General features: G+C 38.7%; 1 protein-coding gene and 1 pseudogene across 5 annotated transcripts in view; one reads left to right on the forward strand and one right to left on the reverse strand.

The window, feature by feature from the left end:
• The window catches only part of ITCH (itchy E3 ubiquitin protein ligase), a 152,550-nt gene that overhangs the window by 98,759 nt on the left and 33,305 nt on the right, over positions 1-20,486 (forward strand). For all 5 annotated transcript variants that reach the window (XR_010125157.1, XM_054466720.2, XM_054466719.2 and 2 more), the window contains 6 exons: positions 7,046-7,118; positions 8,455-8,526; positions 13,103-13,191; positions 14,946-15,105; positions 15,911-16,044; positions 16,381-16,521. Coding sequence is in view for 4 of the 5 variants with exons in the window: in XM_054466720.2 (XP_054322695.1) it covers positions 7,046-7,118; positions 8,455-8,526; positions 13,103-13,191; positions 14,946-15,105; positions 15,911-16,044; positions 16,381-16,521 (669 nt within the window). In the remaining variant the exon portion in view is untranslated. The remainder of the gene's footprint in view (positions 1-7,045; positions 7,119-8,454; positions 8,527-13,102; positions 13,192-14,945; positions 15,106-15,910; positions 16,045-16,380; positions 16,522-20,486) is intronic.
• On the reverse strand, positions 11,259-11,809 carry LOC129021405 (adrenodoxin, mitochondrial-like; annotated as a pseudogene).

Consider the following 20,486-nt stretch of genomic DNA (forward strand, 5'->3'; position numbering starts at 1 on the left):
CATTTTGTTTATTCACAGATATTTGCATTGTTTCTGTTTTTTGGGGGGTATTATAAATAATGCTGCTCTGAACATTGGTATATAATTATCTGCTTGAGGCCGGGCGCAGTGGCTCATGCCTGTAATCCCAGTGCTTTGGGAGGCCAAGGCAGGCGGATCACCTGTTATCAGGAGTTAGAGACCAGCCTGGCCAACATGGCAAAACCCCATCTCTACTAAAAATACAAAAATTAGCTGGGCATGGTGGCGCACACCTATAATCCCGGCTACTCGGGAGTCTGAGGCAGGAGAATCGCTTGAACCCAGGAGGCAGAGGTTGCAGTGAGTCAAGATCACACCACAGCACTCCAGCCTGGGTGACAGAGTGAGACTCTGTCTCAAAAAAACACCAAAAACCAAGTATCTGTTTGAGTTCCTACTTTGATGACTTTTGTATCTATACCCAAAAGTTAGGGTTAGGGTTAGGGTTAGGGTTAGGATGACTTTTGTATCTATTGCTGGATTAAATATTAATTCTGTATTTAATTTTTTGAAGAACCACCATACTGTTTTTCAGTGTCTGTGCCAGTTTACATTTCCACCCTAGTGCAGAAGAATTCCAATTTCTGTACGTTCTCATCAACTCTTATGTTTTTTTTTCCTTCATCATCGTCTTTTTTTTTAAATAGCCATCCTTAATGTCGTATTTCATTGTGGTTTTTCTTTTTATTTTTCTAATGATTTGTGATGTTGAGTATCTTTTCATATGCTTCTTGGCTATTTGTGTATCTTCTTTGGAGAAATGTCTCTTCAAGTCCTTTGCCCATTTGTTGTTGTTTTTTTTTTTTTCTTTTGCAATTGAGTTTTAGGTGTTCTCTATATATTCTGGGTGTTAATCCCTTATCAAATACATGATTTGCAATTATTTTCTCCCATTCTGTTGGTTTCCTTTTTACTATAGATAGTGCCCTTTGATGTATAAAACATTTTAGATTTTGATGTCTGATTTGTCAATTTTTTCTTTTCTTTTTTGAGACAGTCGCTTGCTCTATCACCCGGGCTGGAGTGCAGTGGCGCAATCTCGGCTCACTGCAAGCTATGCCTTCCGGGTTCCCTCCATTCTCCTGCCTCAGCCTCCGAAGTAGCTGGGACTACAGGCGCCCGCCACCACGCCCGGCTAATTTTTTTTTTTTTTTTGTATTTTGTTTATAGAGATGGGGTTTCACCGCATTAGCCAGGATGGTCTCGATCTCCTGACCTCGTATCCACCCACCTCAGTCTCCCAAAGTGCTGGGATTACAGGCATGAGCCACCGTGCCCAGCCTATTTTTTCTTTTTTTTTTTTTTCTTTCTTTCTTTTTTTTTTTTTTTTGAGACGGAGCTTCACCCTTTTTGCCCAGGCTGGAGTGCAATGATGCCATCTCGGCTCAGCACAACCTCTGCCTCCTGGGTTGAAGCGATTCTCCTGCTTCAGCCTCCCGAGTAGCTGGGATTATAGGCATGCACCACCACGCTGAGCGAATTTTGTATTTTTAGTAGAAGACAGGGTTTCTCCTTGTTGGTCAGGCTGATCTCGAACTCCCGACCTCAGGTGATCCGCCCGCCTCGGCCTCCTGAAGTGTTGGGATTACAGGCGTGAAGCTCCGCACCCGGCCTGTCAATTTTTTCTTTGTCACCTGTACCTTTGGTGTCATATCCAAGAAATCATTGCCAAATCCATTGTCATAAAGCTTTGCCCTAAGTTCTTTTTTTTTTTTTTTTTTTTTTTTTTTGTAGATAGAGTCTCGCTCTGTCGCCCAGGCTGGAGTGCAGTGGCAAGATCTGAGCTCACTGCAACCTCTACCGCCCGGGTTGAAGCGATTATTTTGCCTCAGCCTCCTGAGTAGCTGGGGTTTTAGCTACGCACCAACACGCCTGGCTAATTTTCATATTTTTAGTAGAGACGGGGTTTCACCATGTTGGTCAGGCTGGTCTCAAACTCCTGACCTCGTGATCCACACCCCCTCAGCCTCCCAAAGAGTAGGGGTTACAGGCGTGAGCCACCGCGCCTGGCCTGAGAGTTCTTTAATTTTAGCTCTTACATTTAGATCTTTTATCCATTTTAAGTTAAATTTTGTATATTGTGTTGGGTAAGGGTCCAACTTCATCTTTTTGCATGTGAATGTCCAATTTTCCCAAGCACCATTTGTTGAAAAGACTGTCCTTTCCCCATTGCATGATTGTGGCACCATTGTCAATAGCATTTTACCATATATGCAAGGGATTATTTCTGGGCTGTTTAATCTATTGGTCTGTATGTCTGACTTGCCAATACCACACTATAGCTTTGTAGCAAGTTTTCAAATCAGGAAGGTACGTGTCCTCCAACTTTGTTCTTTTTTCAAGCTTCTTTTGACTATTCAGGGTCCTATAAGATTCCATATGAATTTTAGGATGGATTTTTTTATTTCTGAAAAAAAGTCATTTGGATTTTGATAGGGGATTTTATTGAATGTACAGGATCAATAAAATCTATATTGATCAATACAGATTCAATATCTGTATCAATTTGGGGTAGTGTGGTCATCTTAACAATATTAAGTCTTCCAGTCCATGAATGTGGATATCTTTGTGTTGTCTTTAATTTCTTTCAGCAGTGTTTTGTGGTTTTCAGTGTACAAGTCTTTTGCCTTCTTGGTTAATTCCTAAGTATTTTTTATTCTTTGTGATGCTATTGTAAATGGAGTAGTTTTCTTAATTTTCTTTTTATATTGTTTATTCTTAGTACGTAGAAATGGAACTAATTATTTTGTGTTGACTTTGTATGCTGCTACTTTCCTGAATTCACTTATTCTGGCAGGGTTTTTCATTGTGGAATATTTAGTGTTTTCTTCATAAAAGATCATAGCTTCTGAAAACAGAAGTTTTCTTCTTCCCAATTTGGGTATCTTATATTTATTTATTTATTTTTCTTGCTTAATTCCTCTGGCTAGAGCTTCTGGATACTATGTTGACTACAAGTGGCGAAAATAGGCATTCTTATATTGTTCCTCATCTTAAAGAAAAAACTTCTAACCATTGAATGTGATGTTTGCTGTTAGATTTTTATATGTGCCTTTTATTATATTGAGGTAGTTTCCCTCTGTTCCTAGTGTTTCCTATCTCTGTTGTGGAGTGTTTTATCATGAAAGTGTATTGAATTTTGTAAAATCCTTTTTTGGTATCAATTGAGATGATCATGTGATTTTTTTTCCCCCCTCATTCTGTTAATGTGGTATATTATGTTGATTTTTCATAGTTTGAGCCTTTTTTGCATTCCAGGAATAAATCCTACTTAGTCAAAAGGATTAAAGTATGCTTTTAATATGCTGCTGAGATTTTTTTGCTGATATTTAGTATTTTTCCGTCAATGTTCATAAGGGATGTTGGTCTGTAGTTTTCTTATAGTGTGGCTTTCTTAGAGCAAAGGTGGTTCCCTATTACCTTCTAATTTTATACTTCTACACATTAACAACTTTTATGTTTAAAGCAGAAACTGGAAAATCAGGCCAATTTGGTATTAATGAAATTACAGAGGTAATTTAGATATGGGAATAAATTACCGATAATATTATTCTATCATTCATTTTAGTTACAATAAGTTTGGGTGCATATAATAGAAAACACTAAAATAATAGTGGTCTATGTAAGATAGAACTGTATTTGTCCCCATTATTTAAAAATAGTCCAGCGGGACTTACACCACACCATTACCATTGCTCAAAAAAGAAGTTACAAGAAAAATCAGGAAATATTTTATTTTGAATAATAATTAAAACACCACATATCACAATTTGTGGGATTTAACTAAAGTAGTCTTCAGAGGGAAACTTTTTGTTTTGAAGAAGTAGATGAGAATATAGGAAAGATAAAATCAGTGATCTCTGCTTTTACATTCAGATGCTAGAAAAAGGAAAGTTATTAAACCTAAAGTAAGTACAAGAAAGGAAATAAATAAAAGCAGAACTCAGTGAAGTGGAAAAGAAACAATGGAGCACCCAAAGCTAGAAGATAAATGTTTGGTTAACATTAATAATATTAACAACCCTTAGTAATTAAACCTATAGAGAAAAAAAGAGGGACATCACTGTATATTTTATAGACATTAAAAGGATAATAAAGGGTATATTTATGCCAATAACTTTAACATTTTAGATCAAATGGACAAATTCTTTGAAAGATATGTCACCAAAATGGACACGAGAACAGATAGTAAGTCTAAATATCCCTATAGCTGATAAATCAAATGCATAATTAAATAATTTTTAAGGGCAGGCCCAGTGGCTCATGCCGGTAATCTCAGCACTTTGGGAGGCCAAGGTGGGCAGATCACTTGAGCTCAATAGTTCAAGACCAGCCTAGGCAACATGGTGAAACCCCATGTCTACAAAAAATACAAAATATTAGCTGGGTGTGGTGGTGTGTGCCTGTAGTTCCAGTTACTTGGGAGGGTGAGATGGGAAGATTGCTTGAGTCCAGGAAGCTGTGGTGAACTGAGATCGCGCCACTGTACTTGAGCCTGAGTGACAGAGTGTGACCCTGTCTTAAAAAAAAAAAAAAAGAAAAGAAAAAAAAGATTTCTCATGAAGAAAATTCTGGCCTAGATGGTGTCACTGGTAAAGTTCATCAAACTTATAAGTTATAAATTAATCAGTCCTATTCAAATTCATTCATAAAATACAAGTGATGGAAACGTTTTCTTTTTCTTTTTTTTTTTTTTTGAGACGGAGTTTCACTCTTGTTGCCCAGGCTGGAGTGCAATAGCCCAATCTCGGCTCACCGCAATCTCAGCCTCCCTGGTTCAAGCGATTCTCCTGCCTCAGTCTCCCCAGTAGCTGGGATTACAGGCATGCGCCACCATGCCTGGCTAATTTTGTAGTTTTAGTAGAGACGAGGTTTCAGGCCACTGCGTTCCACCCTGGGTGACAGAGTGAGACTCCATGTCAAAAAAAACAAACAAAATTGGTTAAAGGAGAAAAATCATATGATAATTTCAGGAAAAGCTTTTGACAAAATACAATGCAAATTTATGATAAACTCTCAGCTACCTTGGAAACTTTTTTTTTTTTTTTTTGAGATGGAGTCTCACTCTGTCGCCCAGGCTGGAGTGCAGTGGCACAATCTCGGCTCACTGCAAGCTCCGCCTCCCGGGTTCATGCCATTCTCCTGCCTCAACCTCCTGAGTAGCTGAGACTACAGGCACCCGCCACCACACCTGGCTAGTTTTTTGTATTTTTAGTAGAGACGGGGTTTCACTGTGTTATCCAGGATGGTCTCAATCTCCTGACCTCATGATCCACCCGCCTCGGCCTCCTGAAGTGCTGGGATTACAGGCGTGAGCCACTGCCCTGCCGGAAACATTTTTATCGGGAAAAAAAAATTAACAAAAGCTTACAGCCAACATCACAATTAATGATGAAATACCCCAGAACATCAAGAATAAGACAAGGATATCTGTTGTCATTACTTCATTCAACATTGTGTCAGTATTTCTACCCAGTGCAGTGAGATGAGAAAAAGAAATACAGGCCGGGCACAGTGGCTCACGCCTGTAACCCCAGCACTTTGGGAGGCCGAGGCAGGCAGATCACTTGAGGCCAGGAGTTCAAGACCAGCCTGGCCAACATGACTAAACCCCGTCTCTACTAAAAATACAAAAATTAGTCGGTCATGGTGGTGGGCACCTGTAATCCCAGCTACTCGGGAGGCGGAGGCAGGAGAATCGCTTGAACCTGTGGGTCAGAGGTTACAGTGAGCAGAGATCGCGCCACTGCACTCCAGCCTGGGAGACAGAGCAAGACTCCATCTCAAAAAAAAAAAAAAAAAGAAAAAAGAAATATAAGATGTATAAATTGGAAAGGAAGAAGTAAAACTGTCTCTTTACCCCTCACACAAATAACATATGTATACAGAAAATCGTAAAGAATCTAGAAAAAATTACTAGAAATAGTAAGTGAATTTAACAGCGTAACAGAATATAAAGTCAATGTACAAAATCAGTTGTATTTCTACACTGATATACATTGAATTTTTAAGAGGGAGATAATGCAGCGGTATTAAGTCCAAGGCTAGCTGAGAAACCCCATGGTGTCATTAGTGATCTAAATTTCTTCTGTCTTTTCTACCATCCTAGAGTATGGTCTCATTCTTCAAAGTGACCTCATGGTCTGTGACAGCTGCTGAAACTTAAGCTATCAGGGTCACACTCCAGGCTGGAATTTGGAGGAAGAGCAAATTATAAACACACACACACACACACACTTTTTAGCTATTTTAGCTGTCTTTTAGAAAAAAAATTTTTTTTTTGAGACGGAGTCTAGCTTTGTCACCCTTGCTGGAGTGCAGTGGTGAGATCTCAGCTCACTGCAGCCTTGACCTCTCAGGTTCAAGTGATTCTCCTGCCTCAGCCTCCCAAGTAGATGGGATTAGAGGCACCTGCCACCACACCCGGCTCATTTTTATAATTTTTAGTAGAGACAGAGTTTCAACATGTTGGTCAGGCTGGTCTCAAACTCCTGACCTCAGATGATCCACCCGCCTCAGCCTCCCAAAGTGCTGGGATTTACAGGTGTGAGCCACTGCACCTGGCCAAAAAGATCCTTCTTGAAAGTTTCATATGCCACTTTCACTTAGAGACTTAAGTCACATGGCCATATAGAGAAATGTAGTCTTTATTATATGTAGCATTCTACTCAGTTAAATTGCAAGGGGTTTTACTTAAGGATAAAGGAGGGAATCGATGTTGGGATAGACAGCATTCTCAGATAGAAACCCCTTTACTTAGCCCTCTTAGATTTGGCAGCATAGAAAAGAAAATCCCACAACAGTAGTTTCAACAAAATCAAAGTTTTTTGTTTGTTTTTTCTGTTACTTAAAAGTATTCCTGTGGAAATATCTCTCAAAAAGCAAAGAATGGTTTTGTTAGGAATATGCTGTATTTTTGTATTTGGTTAGTAAGTGCTGAGAGAGGGTGGGATGTTTTGCTTTCCTTCAGCATTATCTTTTACAAGCAGCTATATATGTCTTGTTAACCCTTGTTCTTCCTCAGAGACAATGGACCTCAGATAGCCTATGTTCGGGACTTCAAAGCAAAGGTTCAGTATTTCCGGTTCTGGTGTCAGGTTAGTGTTGGAACTGTATCTCTGTACTCCCTTTCCTTTGTTGTGTTGCTTATATTACACAGTGATTGTGAAAATACTTAACTCACAGAAAAACAGGTAAAATGGGAAGCATTAGAATCTCTTTCATCTATTTTTAGTGCAAATAAATAGATTTATCAATTAGATCATTTGTGACTTTGGTTATTCAGAAAATTAAACCTCATGTAATCCCAGCACTTCGGGAGGCCGAGGTGGGCAGATCACTTGAGCTCAGGAGTTCAGGACCAGTCTGGGCAACATATTGAGGCCTTATCTCTGTAAATGTATATATATATTTATATATATATATTTTTTTTATTTTTTTAAAGAAGAAAATTAAACTTGAAACCATCTGAATAAGCAAACATTGTCACTTTTTCCTCAGTACCCATTACTTTCAGATTGCAGAAATCTTCAAATATAAGTTAAAGCATTTTCTGATATAATTGTAACCAGCTACTTTATTTTTATGTGTTATTTTTTCTGAGACAGGATCTCACTCTGTCACCCAGGCTGGAGTACAGTGGTGCCATCATGGCTTACTGCAGCCTTGACCTTCTGGGCTCAAGTGATCCTCTTGCCTCAGCCTTGTAGCTAGCTGACACTACAGATGCACTCCACCACACCTGGCTAATTTTTAGTAGAGACAGGGTCCCCTTATGTTGCCCAGGCTGGTTTTGAACTCCTGGATTCAAATGATCCTCCTGCCTCATCTTCCCCAAGTGCTGGGATTACAGGCATAAGCCAGCATGCCCGGACACCAGCCGTTTTTATATCTATCATTTGATATAAATGACTTTGATAGATATATACATGTTCATACATACATGAACATGTCCATATATAGATGTTATATTCAGTGTTTTTTTCAGATGCGATCAACTATTTCTTATGTATAGATATTTACTGGAATTAATGATTTTTTATGGGTTCGAAATCAAATGAATGCCCTAGTCAGAGTTACTGTGATGAATATTTTTACAGTTGAAACTCTTGTAATTAACTGGACCAATGGAAGCAAGAAGAATCTGGATTAACTGTTGGAAAATAAGATTAAGTAAAGATTTATTTGACACATTATTAAGTAAGCAGTGTGCATATGAGATCAATCTTGCAGTTCTTCTGTTTGCATATATTAATCTATAATTAGCATGAATACTCACAGATGCATTGGTAAACATTATTGAATATAAATTTATATTCATAGTCTACTTGTTTCTGTAAGGAAAGATAAAAGTAAATAAAACTTTCCCCTTTTGATTTTTTTGATAGGCTATTTTAATGATGAGAGTTGACTTAAGTCATTCTTCTATTTCAGCAACTGGCCATGCCACAGCACATAAAGATTACAGTGACAAGAAAAACATTGTTTGAGGATTCCTTTCAACAGGTACTGTTTCATTCTCTCAATAATTTTTCCCCTGGCTGCTAGCTTAGGACCCGCTTTTGGTGCTGTCAGTTTAATCTGAATGGTTTGGAACTTCTTGAGTTGAAGTCCTTGAATTTTTCAAATGTGATCTCATTGCCAGCCACCTTAGGGCTTAAGGTGTCTGTGTGTGTGTGTGTGTGTGTGTGTGTGTGTGTGTGTGTTTCAGGTTTCCGTTTCTAAACTGGTATGATTTGAAATAAATGCATAGATAAGATAATAGGTTTTTGGTAGCCAAAGGTCTGGAAATACCCATATGAACATTATCAGATTGTAGAAAGGAGAGGGGAAGACTTGTTTTTACACTTCAGTATTACTTGGATTTTTACAATAAGCATATGTTACTCTTAACAGGAAAAAAAATGGTCATTGGTGACAGTATCTAAAAAAAGATATATATGAGTTTTCAGAAGTAGTCAGCAGATTTTTTCACTTGTCTTCAGAACTTGAGTTAATTTACTCGCTGGGCATGGTGGCTCATGCCTGTAATCCCAGCACTTTGGGAGGCTGAGGCGGGTGGATCACCTGAGGTCAGGAGGTTGAGACCAGCCTGGCTAAGATGGTGAAACCTTGTTTCTATTAAAAATATAAAAATTAGCTGGGCCTGGTGGCCGATGCCTGTAATCCTGTAAAGCTACTCAGGAGAGTCACCTGAACCTGGGAGGTGGAGGTTGCAGTGACCCGAGATCATGCCATTGCATTCCAGCCTGGGCAATAAGAGCGAAACTCCATCTCAATTAAAAAAAAAAAAAAAAAAAAAAAACTTGAGTTAATCTACTATTTGCCTTTATCTTGCAGATATTACTAATAACCTACTGCAACTAAATGTTAACATGATTGTGTTATGTAGAAGATTAAAATAACTAGTGAAAAAATGTCTTAAAATGAAAACATCTGGTTAGTCCTTGTTTTATAGCCAGATGTGGAAGTGATTCTTTATTTTCAAGCACCAGTGGTGGTGTAGCAACTACAGCTTCAAGAAGTATGGAATTGGATGCATAGGGAAAAGAGGTTGAGACAGTTGGTGGTAGCTGGCTACTTGCTTTCAGAATCAGTTTTGTTCATTCACTAATGGAACGTCAGTTATTGACATTAAAGGAAAAAGCCAGTTTGCATCCTGCTGTGTAGGAGCAGAAAACTTTTTAGTGGGAACTGGAGCTTTACTGAGGCTATTTAGAGAATTATGAGTCATCCCCTTGATCTGATGTAAGTGTCACAGGCCATTCCCCACCCTAGTCCTTGCCCATTTCTAATTTTATGTTCATAACCACCCTTTTATCACTCTGTTGGACGAGTTTCTTGAAGCAACTTGCTTACCTCTTACCAGTCCTGGAAAGATGCAAAACATGATTAAACTGTTCCTTTATCTTTTGACTTTGAAACCTAAAGTCTTCTGCAAAATAACAGACTAGATGGTTCTAAAACAGTTTTTAAAACTGTCACCCTAGATTTGACATCCATCAAATAACTGGTTAATAAAAATGTAAGAGAACAATTTGATTGCTTAAAGGTAACAAAACTAATTGCAAAATTAGCATCAGATTTTCTTTGGATAGCTGTTGGATAAAATTGCTCTGGGATAGTGTTTCTTCTGTTAACACAGCACAACTGGTTATGGGGGAAAGTACAGGAGAAAACTATTTTTTTTCCTTCATATTAGACATTTGTTAAAAGGAATTTTTTTTTTTAACTTTTATGGATTTATTTATAGTAAAGATAAGGATACAAATGTCTTCCACACATATGTGGTAATCTGTGGTGCTCCCCACTCCCTCCCTCCTGGGACTGACACACTGCAGCCCACACTGCTCACCCTGGAGCCCCATCCTTGCATGAGAGAATGGTGCCACCTGGGGCTGTGCAACGTGTCAGCCTTCTCATTCCCTTCTCCAGCTCAGGACAGAGAAACACAATTCATTCATAAGGTTTCCATTCTGTTATAGGCAGAGATTTATAAATCAGCATTATTTTTCAAAGAGTACAAAGTTAAACCATTCTGCTTAGAAAAGAATAAACACATCCAATCATTTTTCCTCTAGTTGAGTCAAAACAGAGATCAAACTTCTTTGATAGCGTTATGTCTACGTTCAAACTTAGACTTCAGAATCAAAATTTTGAAATATGTATTTATAAGGTTAATAACTATCTTTGAAGTTAAGCAGTTTACTGAGCAATTAAATATTTTTGTCCATACACATTCAGATTTAACTACTGCTACAAATTGTCATAATTTCTCCAGTTTCAGTCTGAACATAATAGCTTATAGTAATAAGACACAGGTTCTAGTATAGATTTTCTAATTAGTGGTATGGCCGTAAACAAGCCAGGTTAGATCTCTGCCTTCACCTACATCAAACAGGAATAATAATATATTTCCTTAACCTATCTTCCAGGTAAACAGATGAGATTATATGAAAACATTTTGCTAAAGTCGCTAAACAAACATAAGAAAAAAATATGTAAGATTTTTCTATCACATTAACTATTTTTTAATATTTGACTGACATTTTTGTAATATAACCAAAATAAAAATTGCATACTTCTTCAAGAATGACAAAATTCAATAGTTATACAAGGTGAATTAAAATAGTAAAGCTAGTCATAATACGAAGTCCACTCATCCGTGTTCTCATTTAATCACTTAAATAATAATTATAAAAATAGCTAAAATTCCATGAAAATATTCCTATTCTAGTTCAGGAGGTCTTGCCCACATCAATGGATTGCCTGGCATCAGCCACTGTTTCAGGCACTCGAACAGTCATATTGTCCAAAGATTTTCTCAATCAGATTTGGCAGCCCAACTGTGATCTGTTAGTCCGTATGCCAGATCGAGCATGTGATTCTCCTCATCAGTGACTGCATCTAACTTCTCATATATGTGATCTTCAAAGATGAGGTGACAGGTTGAACAAGCCAGAGTTCCCTTACATGTACCAAAGCCATCAATATCTAGATTATTTTCAACCACAACGTCTAGCAGAGAATCACCAACTTTTCCTTTGGTTGTTAATGTTTCACCATCACGGTTTATAAAGTGGACTGTTATTTTATCTTCTGAGCTGCTCCGCGCCCCCGCCAACACGCTCAGCGGCCAGCTCGCCTCCGCGCTCCCGCCCGGCCCCCGCTTCCTCAGCAGGCCGCTGGCTCCAGCGCGGGACCCGGCGTGGTGCAGCCACCGGCCGGCCGGGTCGCCGAGGACCGCAGAAGCGGCGCGCAGCAGCCGGGCGCCTCCAGCGGCAGCCATCGCCCGCGGTCGGGAACTCAAAAGGAATTATTTAAAGATAGTTTTAACCTTGTGACATTTCTCATTTGCGTTGCTATATACCTAGCCTATACTATTTGTAGAATACTTGGCATAAACATGTACATATGTCATAAGCATTGAAGTTTTTTGTTACATCTGGGATTTTCTGGGTTGAGTGGGATGTGAATTCATAAATGTGATAGTTTTGTGGGGGAACTGAGAGAACTTGGCATAAACAGGTTACTTACTGATCCTCTCTGGATATTTAAGTGTGGTAATTCATTCTTATCACTCAATAAAGTGTAGGCATTATATCAACTTCTCCCTTTCCATGTTCTTCTGTATTTTTTTCTAAGAGTAATTGATATATGCAGTGCTATACACAGACAATTTTGGTCAAATAATTTTACATGGCAGGAAACCAAATGACCTATTCATTGTAGCTCAGTAATGTACTGTCCTTCAAATATGAAGATGATCCTATTAACCACCTATAGGGGGACACAAAATTTGAGTAGTTTTTGTAGGTATTTATAGGTTGCCACTGAGAATGAGTTTCGAAAGTTAACTGGGTCTCTCTGCACTACTGGTTTTCATTTCTCGGTTAGCCAGTTAGCTGTTATGTGTACCTTTGGCTATGAGTCAAAACCAAACCTAATAACCAGACCACAAAAACCCCACCCAACCTCTGACCATGCCCATCTATGTTCTAAGTAATTGATATAGGCAACATTATAAGTCAATAATAGCATCATTAAAAATAAAATCATGGCCGGGCGTGATGGCTCACGTCTGTAATCCCAGCACTTTGGGAGGCCAAGGCCGGTGGATCACCTGAGGTAAGGAGTTTGAGACCAGACTGGCCAACATGGCGAAACCCTATCTCTACTAAAAATACAAAATTAGCTGGGCATGGTGGCGCACACCTGTAGTTCCAGCTACTCGGGAGGCTAAGGCAAGAGAATCGCTTGAATCTGGGAGGCGGAGGTGTGGTAAGCCGAGATTGTGCCATTGCACTCCAGCCTGGGCAACGAGCGAGAGACTGTCTAAAAGTAAATAAATAAAATCACGTGTATAAAGTATATAAAAATGTAGATGTGTATAATAAATAAAATATTATTAAACATTACTATAATGTATTTTCTGTATGTGTGGTTTTGACTAGACCATGAACACCTTTCTGTGTCATGGGAGATTTCAATTACCTATAACGAAGCAGATGTCAAACCTAGAAGTGGTAGACAGTGTTTCAATAGCTTTTTTCACCAATTATTTTACTTTATTGTTTTTTAGATAATGAGCTTCAGTCCCCAAGATCTGCGAAGACGTTTGTGGGTGATTTTTCCAGGAGAAGAAGGTTTAGATTATGGAGGTGTAGCAAGGTAGTGATAATATGAATACTCAGAACTTAGTTCCTTTCCTCCAAAGGTACCATTGCACTTCACTTGCAAGTATTATTTTCTCAATCTTATATTTTAGGAAAATGAAATATGTCAAATTATTATACCTTTATTATGCTGTAGCTACAGAATTTCAAAAAACATTTAATTCAGCACTTTCTATGTCATGTACAGCTGATTGATTTCACCACATCACTCATTTAATCTTCAGGGTAACCTGAATTGTATAGGATGATGAAGAGGCTTAGAGACTCACCTAAGGCACATAATAAATTGTACAGCCTGGATGCAAGCTTTGTATCATCTAACCAGTAACCAGTGTTCAGTCTACCACCTCTCATATCTGTTCCACAGAAAACACAAGGCATTATAGTGATCAGGTCATTTTCCCCACCACAGATTACTGATACAGGTAATAGTTATTCAGTTTCCAACTGAGATTAGTATATTTGTCATGAAAATATAGAAGGTTGTACAAAATAGGAGTTGAAAGTCTTAATTCTGCTTTCTTCATATTGGAGCTTGATATTGGACCCTAGAAGATAGTCTCTAGTGAGAATTGCTTTGCTTATTCCATAATAATATATCACACCAGGTTAAAAATTTGCGTAGAGGTGGCATTGTGCAAAGACAAGGACTTTGGGGTCAAGACGGGATTTGAATCTTTTTCTGCTCCCAATAATGTGACGTTGGGCAAATATTTTCATCTGTAAAATAAGAATATTAATATCTACATTTCTAGGATTATTGTGAAGAGTAGAAATATTGTTTATTAATGACCTAGTTCAGAGCCTGTGTCTTTGTGTGCACGCTAATTGGTGGCTACATTTTAGTAGTTCTTATTTATATTATGTTTCTGAGTTTAAATAAAATTATTTCAAAATATATGATATAATCATGGATAAATAACAAATATGAGTAGAAACATGTAATTTTGTACAAGTTAAAGGCAATTGAAGAGGAGAGCAATCATTCATTCCTAATAAGAAAATAAACTAGCAATATTAAACTGTGTCATGAGATACACTTATCACAAGAGGCCATGAACTAACAGGAAAAGAGATCCAGATTACAGGCTTATGCCACATGTATTACCCCAGATCACCCATGTTACATAGTTTTAGTAACCGTAATCTTATGTTAATATTGGTTCATATTTTCACAATGTTTGACTTAGAGTCTCAGCATTTTTCTAATATGGCTGGAATTAAGTCCCTTACTGCCTCTGTGAAATTGGAAGAATTTTCATATTGATTTAACGTGTAGGGAGTAGTGGCACTTGATGAGGATTATTATGGGACTTAGTAATAGATGGAATATTAGATTGATTTCAGCCACTCTACTCACATGGGTGAATAGTGAATTTTAAATTTGCCTATGAACAGTATTTCATTGATTGTAAGACGAATATTTTCATTTTATAATATCTCTGAAATTAAGATGTATCTCAGGTAAAATTGGGAAAATACAATTTAGTGGTTCATCAAATAAAGGTGCAATGTTGTCTTAGATTCTTTGAAATGTAATAATGTGTATATTACCATCTACCAGAGATGGTGTATACTACCAACTCTGTGAAATAGATGTGAGTTTGAACAGAAGCAATAAAAATCAACATGAGATTAGAAAACTATCACTAGCTGAGGGGTATAGATCCCTGAGAACTTTATAGCACTGTTCTTTGATTTCTTGGTAACCTACAAGATTTTTCATCATAAATTTTCTTTTGATTTCAGAGAATGGTTCTTTCTTTTGTCACATGAAGTGTTGAACCCAATGTATTGCCTGTTTGAATATGCAGGGAAGGATAACTACTGCTTGCAGATAAACCCCGCTTCTTACATCAATCCAGATCACCTGAAATATTTTCGTTTTATTGGCAGATTTATTGCCATGGTAAGTGCAGGTCAAGAATTATGTTTACTTTGCTTATTCAGCAATACTAAATTTTCTCTTAGGTGCCATAACAGATCATATGAGAGAAAGGGAAGTGGTTTTTTGTTTTGTTTTGTTTTTTATTTTTGAGACAGAGTCTTGCTCTGTCACCCAGGCTGGAGTACAGTGATATGATCTTGGCTCACTGCAACCTCTGCTTCCTGGACTCAGTCAGTTCTCCCGCCTTAGCCTCCCAAGTAGCTAGGATTACAGGTGTGCGCCACCATGCCCGGCTAATTTTTGTATTTTTAGTAGAGAAGGGGTTTTGCTATGTTGGCCAGGCTGGTCTCGAACTCCTGACCTCAGGTAATCCACCTGCCTCAGCCTTCCAAAGTGCTGGGATTACAGGTATAAGCCACCATACCCAGCCAGGGACGTGTTTTTTTGAGACGAAGTTTCACTTTTGTTGCCCAGGCTAGAGTGCAATGGTGCAATCTCAGCCCACCACAACCTCTGCCTCCCAGGTTCAAGCAATTCTCCTGCCTCAGCCTCCTGAGTAGCTGGGATTACAAGCATGTGCCACCATGCCCGGCTAATTTTTGTATTTTTAGTAGAGATGGGGTTTCTCCATGTTGGTCAGTCTGGTCTCGAACTCCTGACCGCAGGTGATCCACCCATCTCGGCCTCCCAAATTGCTGGGATTACAGGCGTGAGCCACCATGCCTGACCCAGAGAAGTGTTTTTAAATGAATAATTCATCTAACATATTGAAATAAAATGATTATTGTACGATTATTTTAAGCGGTCTTGTTTCCTTTTTTCATAGGCTCTGTTCCATGGGAAATTCATAGACACAGGTTTTTCTTTACCATTCTATAAGCGTATCTTGAACAAACCAGTTGGACTCAAGGATTTAGAATCTATTGATCCAGAATTTTATAATTCTCTCATCTGGGTTAAGTAAGTTTCTTTTTCCATGTAATCTATTAAAATATAGTTATGTGCATTCCGTGTAGTATTGATAACTTATCCAAACTGTAAGCACATAATTGGTTTATTGTATTTAAATGATCTATATATCAAACCTGTCTTTTTATTCAATATGATAAATTTTACAAAAATATACCCAAGATCTTTGGCAATAATATGATGACCATAGAATAGAATCTTATTTCTTCTTATTTTGATGTTATAGCTTAATATTAATCATTTAAGAACATGGGCCTTTAGTTAAAAACTCATAAATTATGATTGAATTGGTGGATATAACAAATAGTGCTAATTTCATTTGTGCAGGGAAAACAATATTGAGGAATGTGGTTTGGAAATGTACTTCTCCGTTGACAAAGAAATTCTAGGTGAAATTAAGAGTCATGATCTGAAACCTAATGGTGGCAATATTCTTGTAACAGAAGAAAATAAAGAGGAGTACATCAGGTGAGAAGTGCTCCTTTTCACATTTCACTTTTTGTTTGACTACAGCACATTGATAATTGCTTACTAATACTAATGGAGAGTATCTCCAAAAATAATATTTGTCTCTGTACTAATCAATATCCTATGTAGGCATTCATTTTTCATTTCTAAAAAGTTTTTTTAAGTGTTTTTAAAAGAGTTTTAAGGATAAAAGTCATGCAGGATCACTCTTTATACATCAACTCTGTAACCACTATGCTGTATAACATGTCATTAAAAAGAATCTCAAATATATATGCAGATATTTTCACAGGGAATATTGTAATGTGTATTAATTCACTTTCCTGCTGCTGATAAAGACATATCCAAGACTGGGCAATTTACAAAAAAAAGAGGTGTAATGGACTTATAGTTCCACAAGGGTGGGGAGGCCTCACCCTCATGGTGGAAGGCAAGGAGGGGCAAGTCACATCTTACATGGATGGCAGCAGGCAAAGAGAGAGCTTGTACAGGGAAAACTTCTGTTTTTAAAACCTCATCATTGGCCGGGCATGGTGGCTTATGCCTGTAATCTTAGCACTTTGGAAGGCCAAGGCAGGCAGATCATGAGGTCAGGAGATCGAGACCATCCTGGCCAACATGGTGAAACCCCGTCTGTACTAAAAATACAAAAATTAGCTGGGTGTGGTGGCATGTGCCTGTAATCCCAGCTACTAGGGAGGCTGAGGCAGGAGAATGGCTTGAACCTGGGAGGCGGGGATTGCAGTGAGCCAGGATAGCACCACTGCACTGCAGCCTGGTAACAGAGCAAGACTCTGTCTCAAAACAAACAAACGAACAAAACACCTCATCATATCTTGTGAGACATATTCACTGTCATGCAAACAGCAGGGGAAAGACCCACCCCCATGATCCCATGATTCAGTTATCTCTCACTGATTCTCTCTCACAACACATGGGAATTATGGGAGCTGCAAGATGAGATTTGGGTGAGGACACAGAGCCAAACCATATCATTCTGCCCCTGGCCCCTCCCAAATCTCATGTCTTCACATTTCAAAACCAATCATGCCTTCTCAACAGTCCCCAAAGTCTTAACTTATTTCAGCAGTAACTCAGAAGTCCACAGTCCAAAGTCTCATCTGGGACAAGGGAAGTCCCTTCTGCCTATGAGCCTGTAAAATTAAAAAGCAACTTAGTTACTTCCTACATACACTCAGGGATACAGTCATTGGGTAAATACAGCCATTCAAGTTGGGAGAAATTGGCCAAAACAAAGGAGCTACAGGCCCCATGCAAGTTTGAAATCCAGCAGGGCAGTCAAATCTTCAAGCTCCAAAATGATCTCCATGTCTCACATGGAGATTGACCCCATGTCTCACATGCAAGTCACCCTGATGTAAGAGGTGGCCTCCGATGGCCTTGGGCAGCACTGCCCTTGGGGCTTTGCAGGGTATAGCCCCCCACTGGCTGCTTTCATGGGCTGGCATTGAGAGTCTATGGCTTTTCCAGTCTCACGGTGCAAGCTGTTGGTGGATCTACCATTCTGGGGGCTGGAGGACGGTTGCCCTCTTCTCACAGCTCCACTAGGCAGTACCCCAGTAGGGACTCTGTATGGGCCTCCAACTTCACATTTCCCCTCCACACTGACCTAGCAGAGGTTCTCTGTGAGTGCCCTGCCCCTGCAGCAGACTTTTGCCTGGGCATCTAGGCATTTCCATACATATTCTGAAATCTAGAGGGAGGTTCCCAAACCTCAGTTTTTGCCTTCTGTGCACCCTCAGGCTCAACAGCATGTGGAAGCTGCCAAGTATTGGGGCTTCCACCTTCTGAAGCAACAGCCCGGGCTGTACCTTGGCCCCTTTCAGTCATGCTTAAGCAGCTAGGAAACAGGGCACCAAGTCCCTAGAGTGCACACGGCATGGGGACCCTGGGCCTGACCCATGAAACCATTTTTTCCTCCTAGGCCTACAGGCTTGTGATAGGAGGGGCTTCCATGAAGACCTCTTACATGCCCTGTAGACATTTTCTGCATTGTTTTGAGGATTAACATTTGGATCCTCATTACTTATGCAAATTTCTGTAGCCAGCTTGAATTTCTCCTCAGAAAATGAGATTTTCTTTTCTATTGCATTGTTGGGCTGCAAATTTTCCAAATTTTTATGCTCTGCTTCCCTTACAAAACTGAATGCCTTTAACAGCACGCAAGTCTCCTCTTGAATGTTTTGCTACATAGAAATTTATTCCACCAGATACCCTAAATCATCTCTCTCAAGTACAATCATCTCTCTCCAGTACAAATCCACCAGTCTCTAGCACAGGGGCAAAATGCTGCCAGTCTCTTTGCTAAAACATACAAAGAATCACCTTTGCTCCATTTCCCAAAATGTTTCTCATTTCCATCTGAGAACACCTCAGCCTGGACTTTATTGTCCATATTGCTGTCAGCATTTTGGTCAAAGCCATTCAACAAGTCTATAGGAAGTTCCAAACTTTCCCACATTTTCCTGTCTTCTTCTGAGCCCTGCAAACTGTTCCAACGTCTGCCTGTTACCCACTTCTAAAGTTGCATCCACATTTTCAGTTATCTTCAGCAGCACCCCACTCCTGGTAACAATTTACTGTTTTCACACTGCTGATAAGACATACCTGAGAGTGGACAATTTACAAAAGAAAGAGGTTTAATGGACTTACAGTTCCACATGGCTGGGGAGGCCTCACAATCATGGTTTAAGGCAAGGAGGAGCAAATCATGTCTTACATGAATGACAGCAGGCAAAGAGAGAGCTTGTGCTGGGAAACTCCCATTTTAAAACCATCAGATCTTGTGAGACTTATTCACTATAATGAGAACAACACGAGAAAGTCCCGCCCCCATGATTCAGTTATCTCCCGCTGGTTCTCTCCCATAACACATAGGAATTATGGGAGCTACAAGATGTGATTTGGGTGGGGACACAGAGCCAAACCATATCATAAGGTTGGGTAAAATTTATAACTAAAATGATGTTTTATAGTATATCCTTTCTGATTATTTCCATTGGTTCATGCTTCTAGTCTCAAGAGCTAATATTTCATTCATACCTTCTCAATAGCAATTCTTTCCAGCCAGGGTTAAATTTTGCATATTTACTTCTTAAGTTCCAGGTTCTGCATTTCTTGCCTGGTTTTTCCGTCCATAATCGAAAGTATACTATTTAACACAGTGAACTGTCATTATTTGTTGGAAAACAATCTATCCTTTTAAAAGTTTATTTTGAAATATGCTTTTAAAATGTAGTCAATTTGTTTTTGTCAGTTCTCCAGTTTTTTTGTTATGATATGTCTAGATTTTCTTATGACATATATAGCATTCCAGAGAGGTAATGATTCGAGATTCCAAGAGATGTACTATGTTTCTCAATAGTTTTGTTGCTGGTAATATAACATTTTAAGATAATGGGCAGCTAAAAAGGTTTTTAGGATCTACTTCAATAATGGCTTGCTTAAAATTTCAGAGTTTGGGGGGTTTTTAGTGTTATTTTAAGAAGCATAATTTCCTTAGAATAAAATGCACTGATCTTAAGTGTACAAGTTGAATTTTGACAAATATATATATCGGCCCAAATGTGAGCATTTTATGGAGAGAAGTTGTGCTAGATCACTCATTTAATTACCAGTTCTGTAAACACTGTTCCATATAGCATCATGTCCATGTAAATATGACTCAAATTGTGGAACTTTTTTTTTCTATTCTGGACCCCATAAGGGGCCAATACACACCTCCCTTCTCCCAGCCCCAGAGGTAGGTAACCGTTTCTGTTTCTTTCTATTTCTATAACTGTTTCTGATCTTAAACTTCCTAAAATGGAATCATAGAGTATATACTCTTATATCTAGCTTTTAGTGTCTGATTTTTTCTTTTATTTGGTGTTTGTGAGATTCAGCCATATTGTTTATATCAGTATTTTATTCCTTTTTATTGCTGAGAAATATTCCATGCTGTG

Source organism: Pongo pygmaeus, chromosome 21 (genome assembly GCF_028885625.2).
Source record: "Pongo pygmaeus isolate AG05252 chromosome 21, NHGRI_mPonPyg2-v2.0_pri, whole genome shotgun sequence".
Lineage (NCBI taxonomy): Eukaryota > Metazoa > Chordata > Mammalia > Primates > Hominidae > Pongo > Pongo pygmaeus.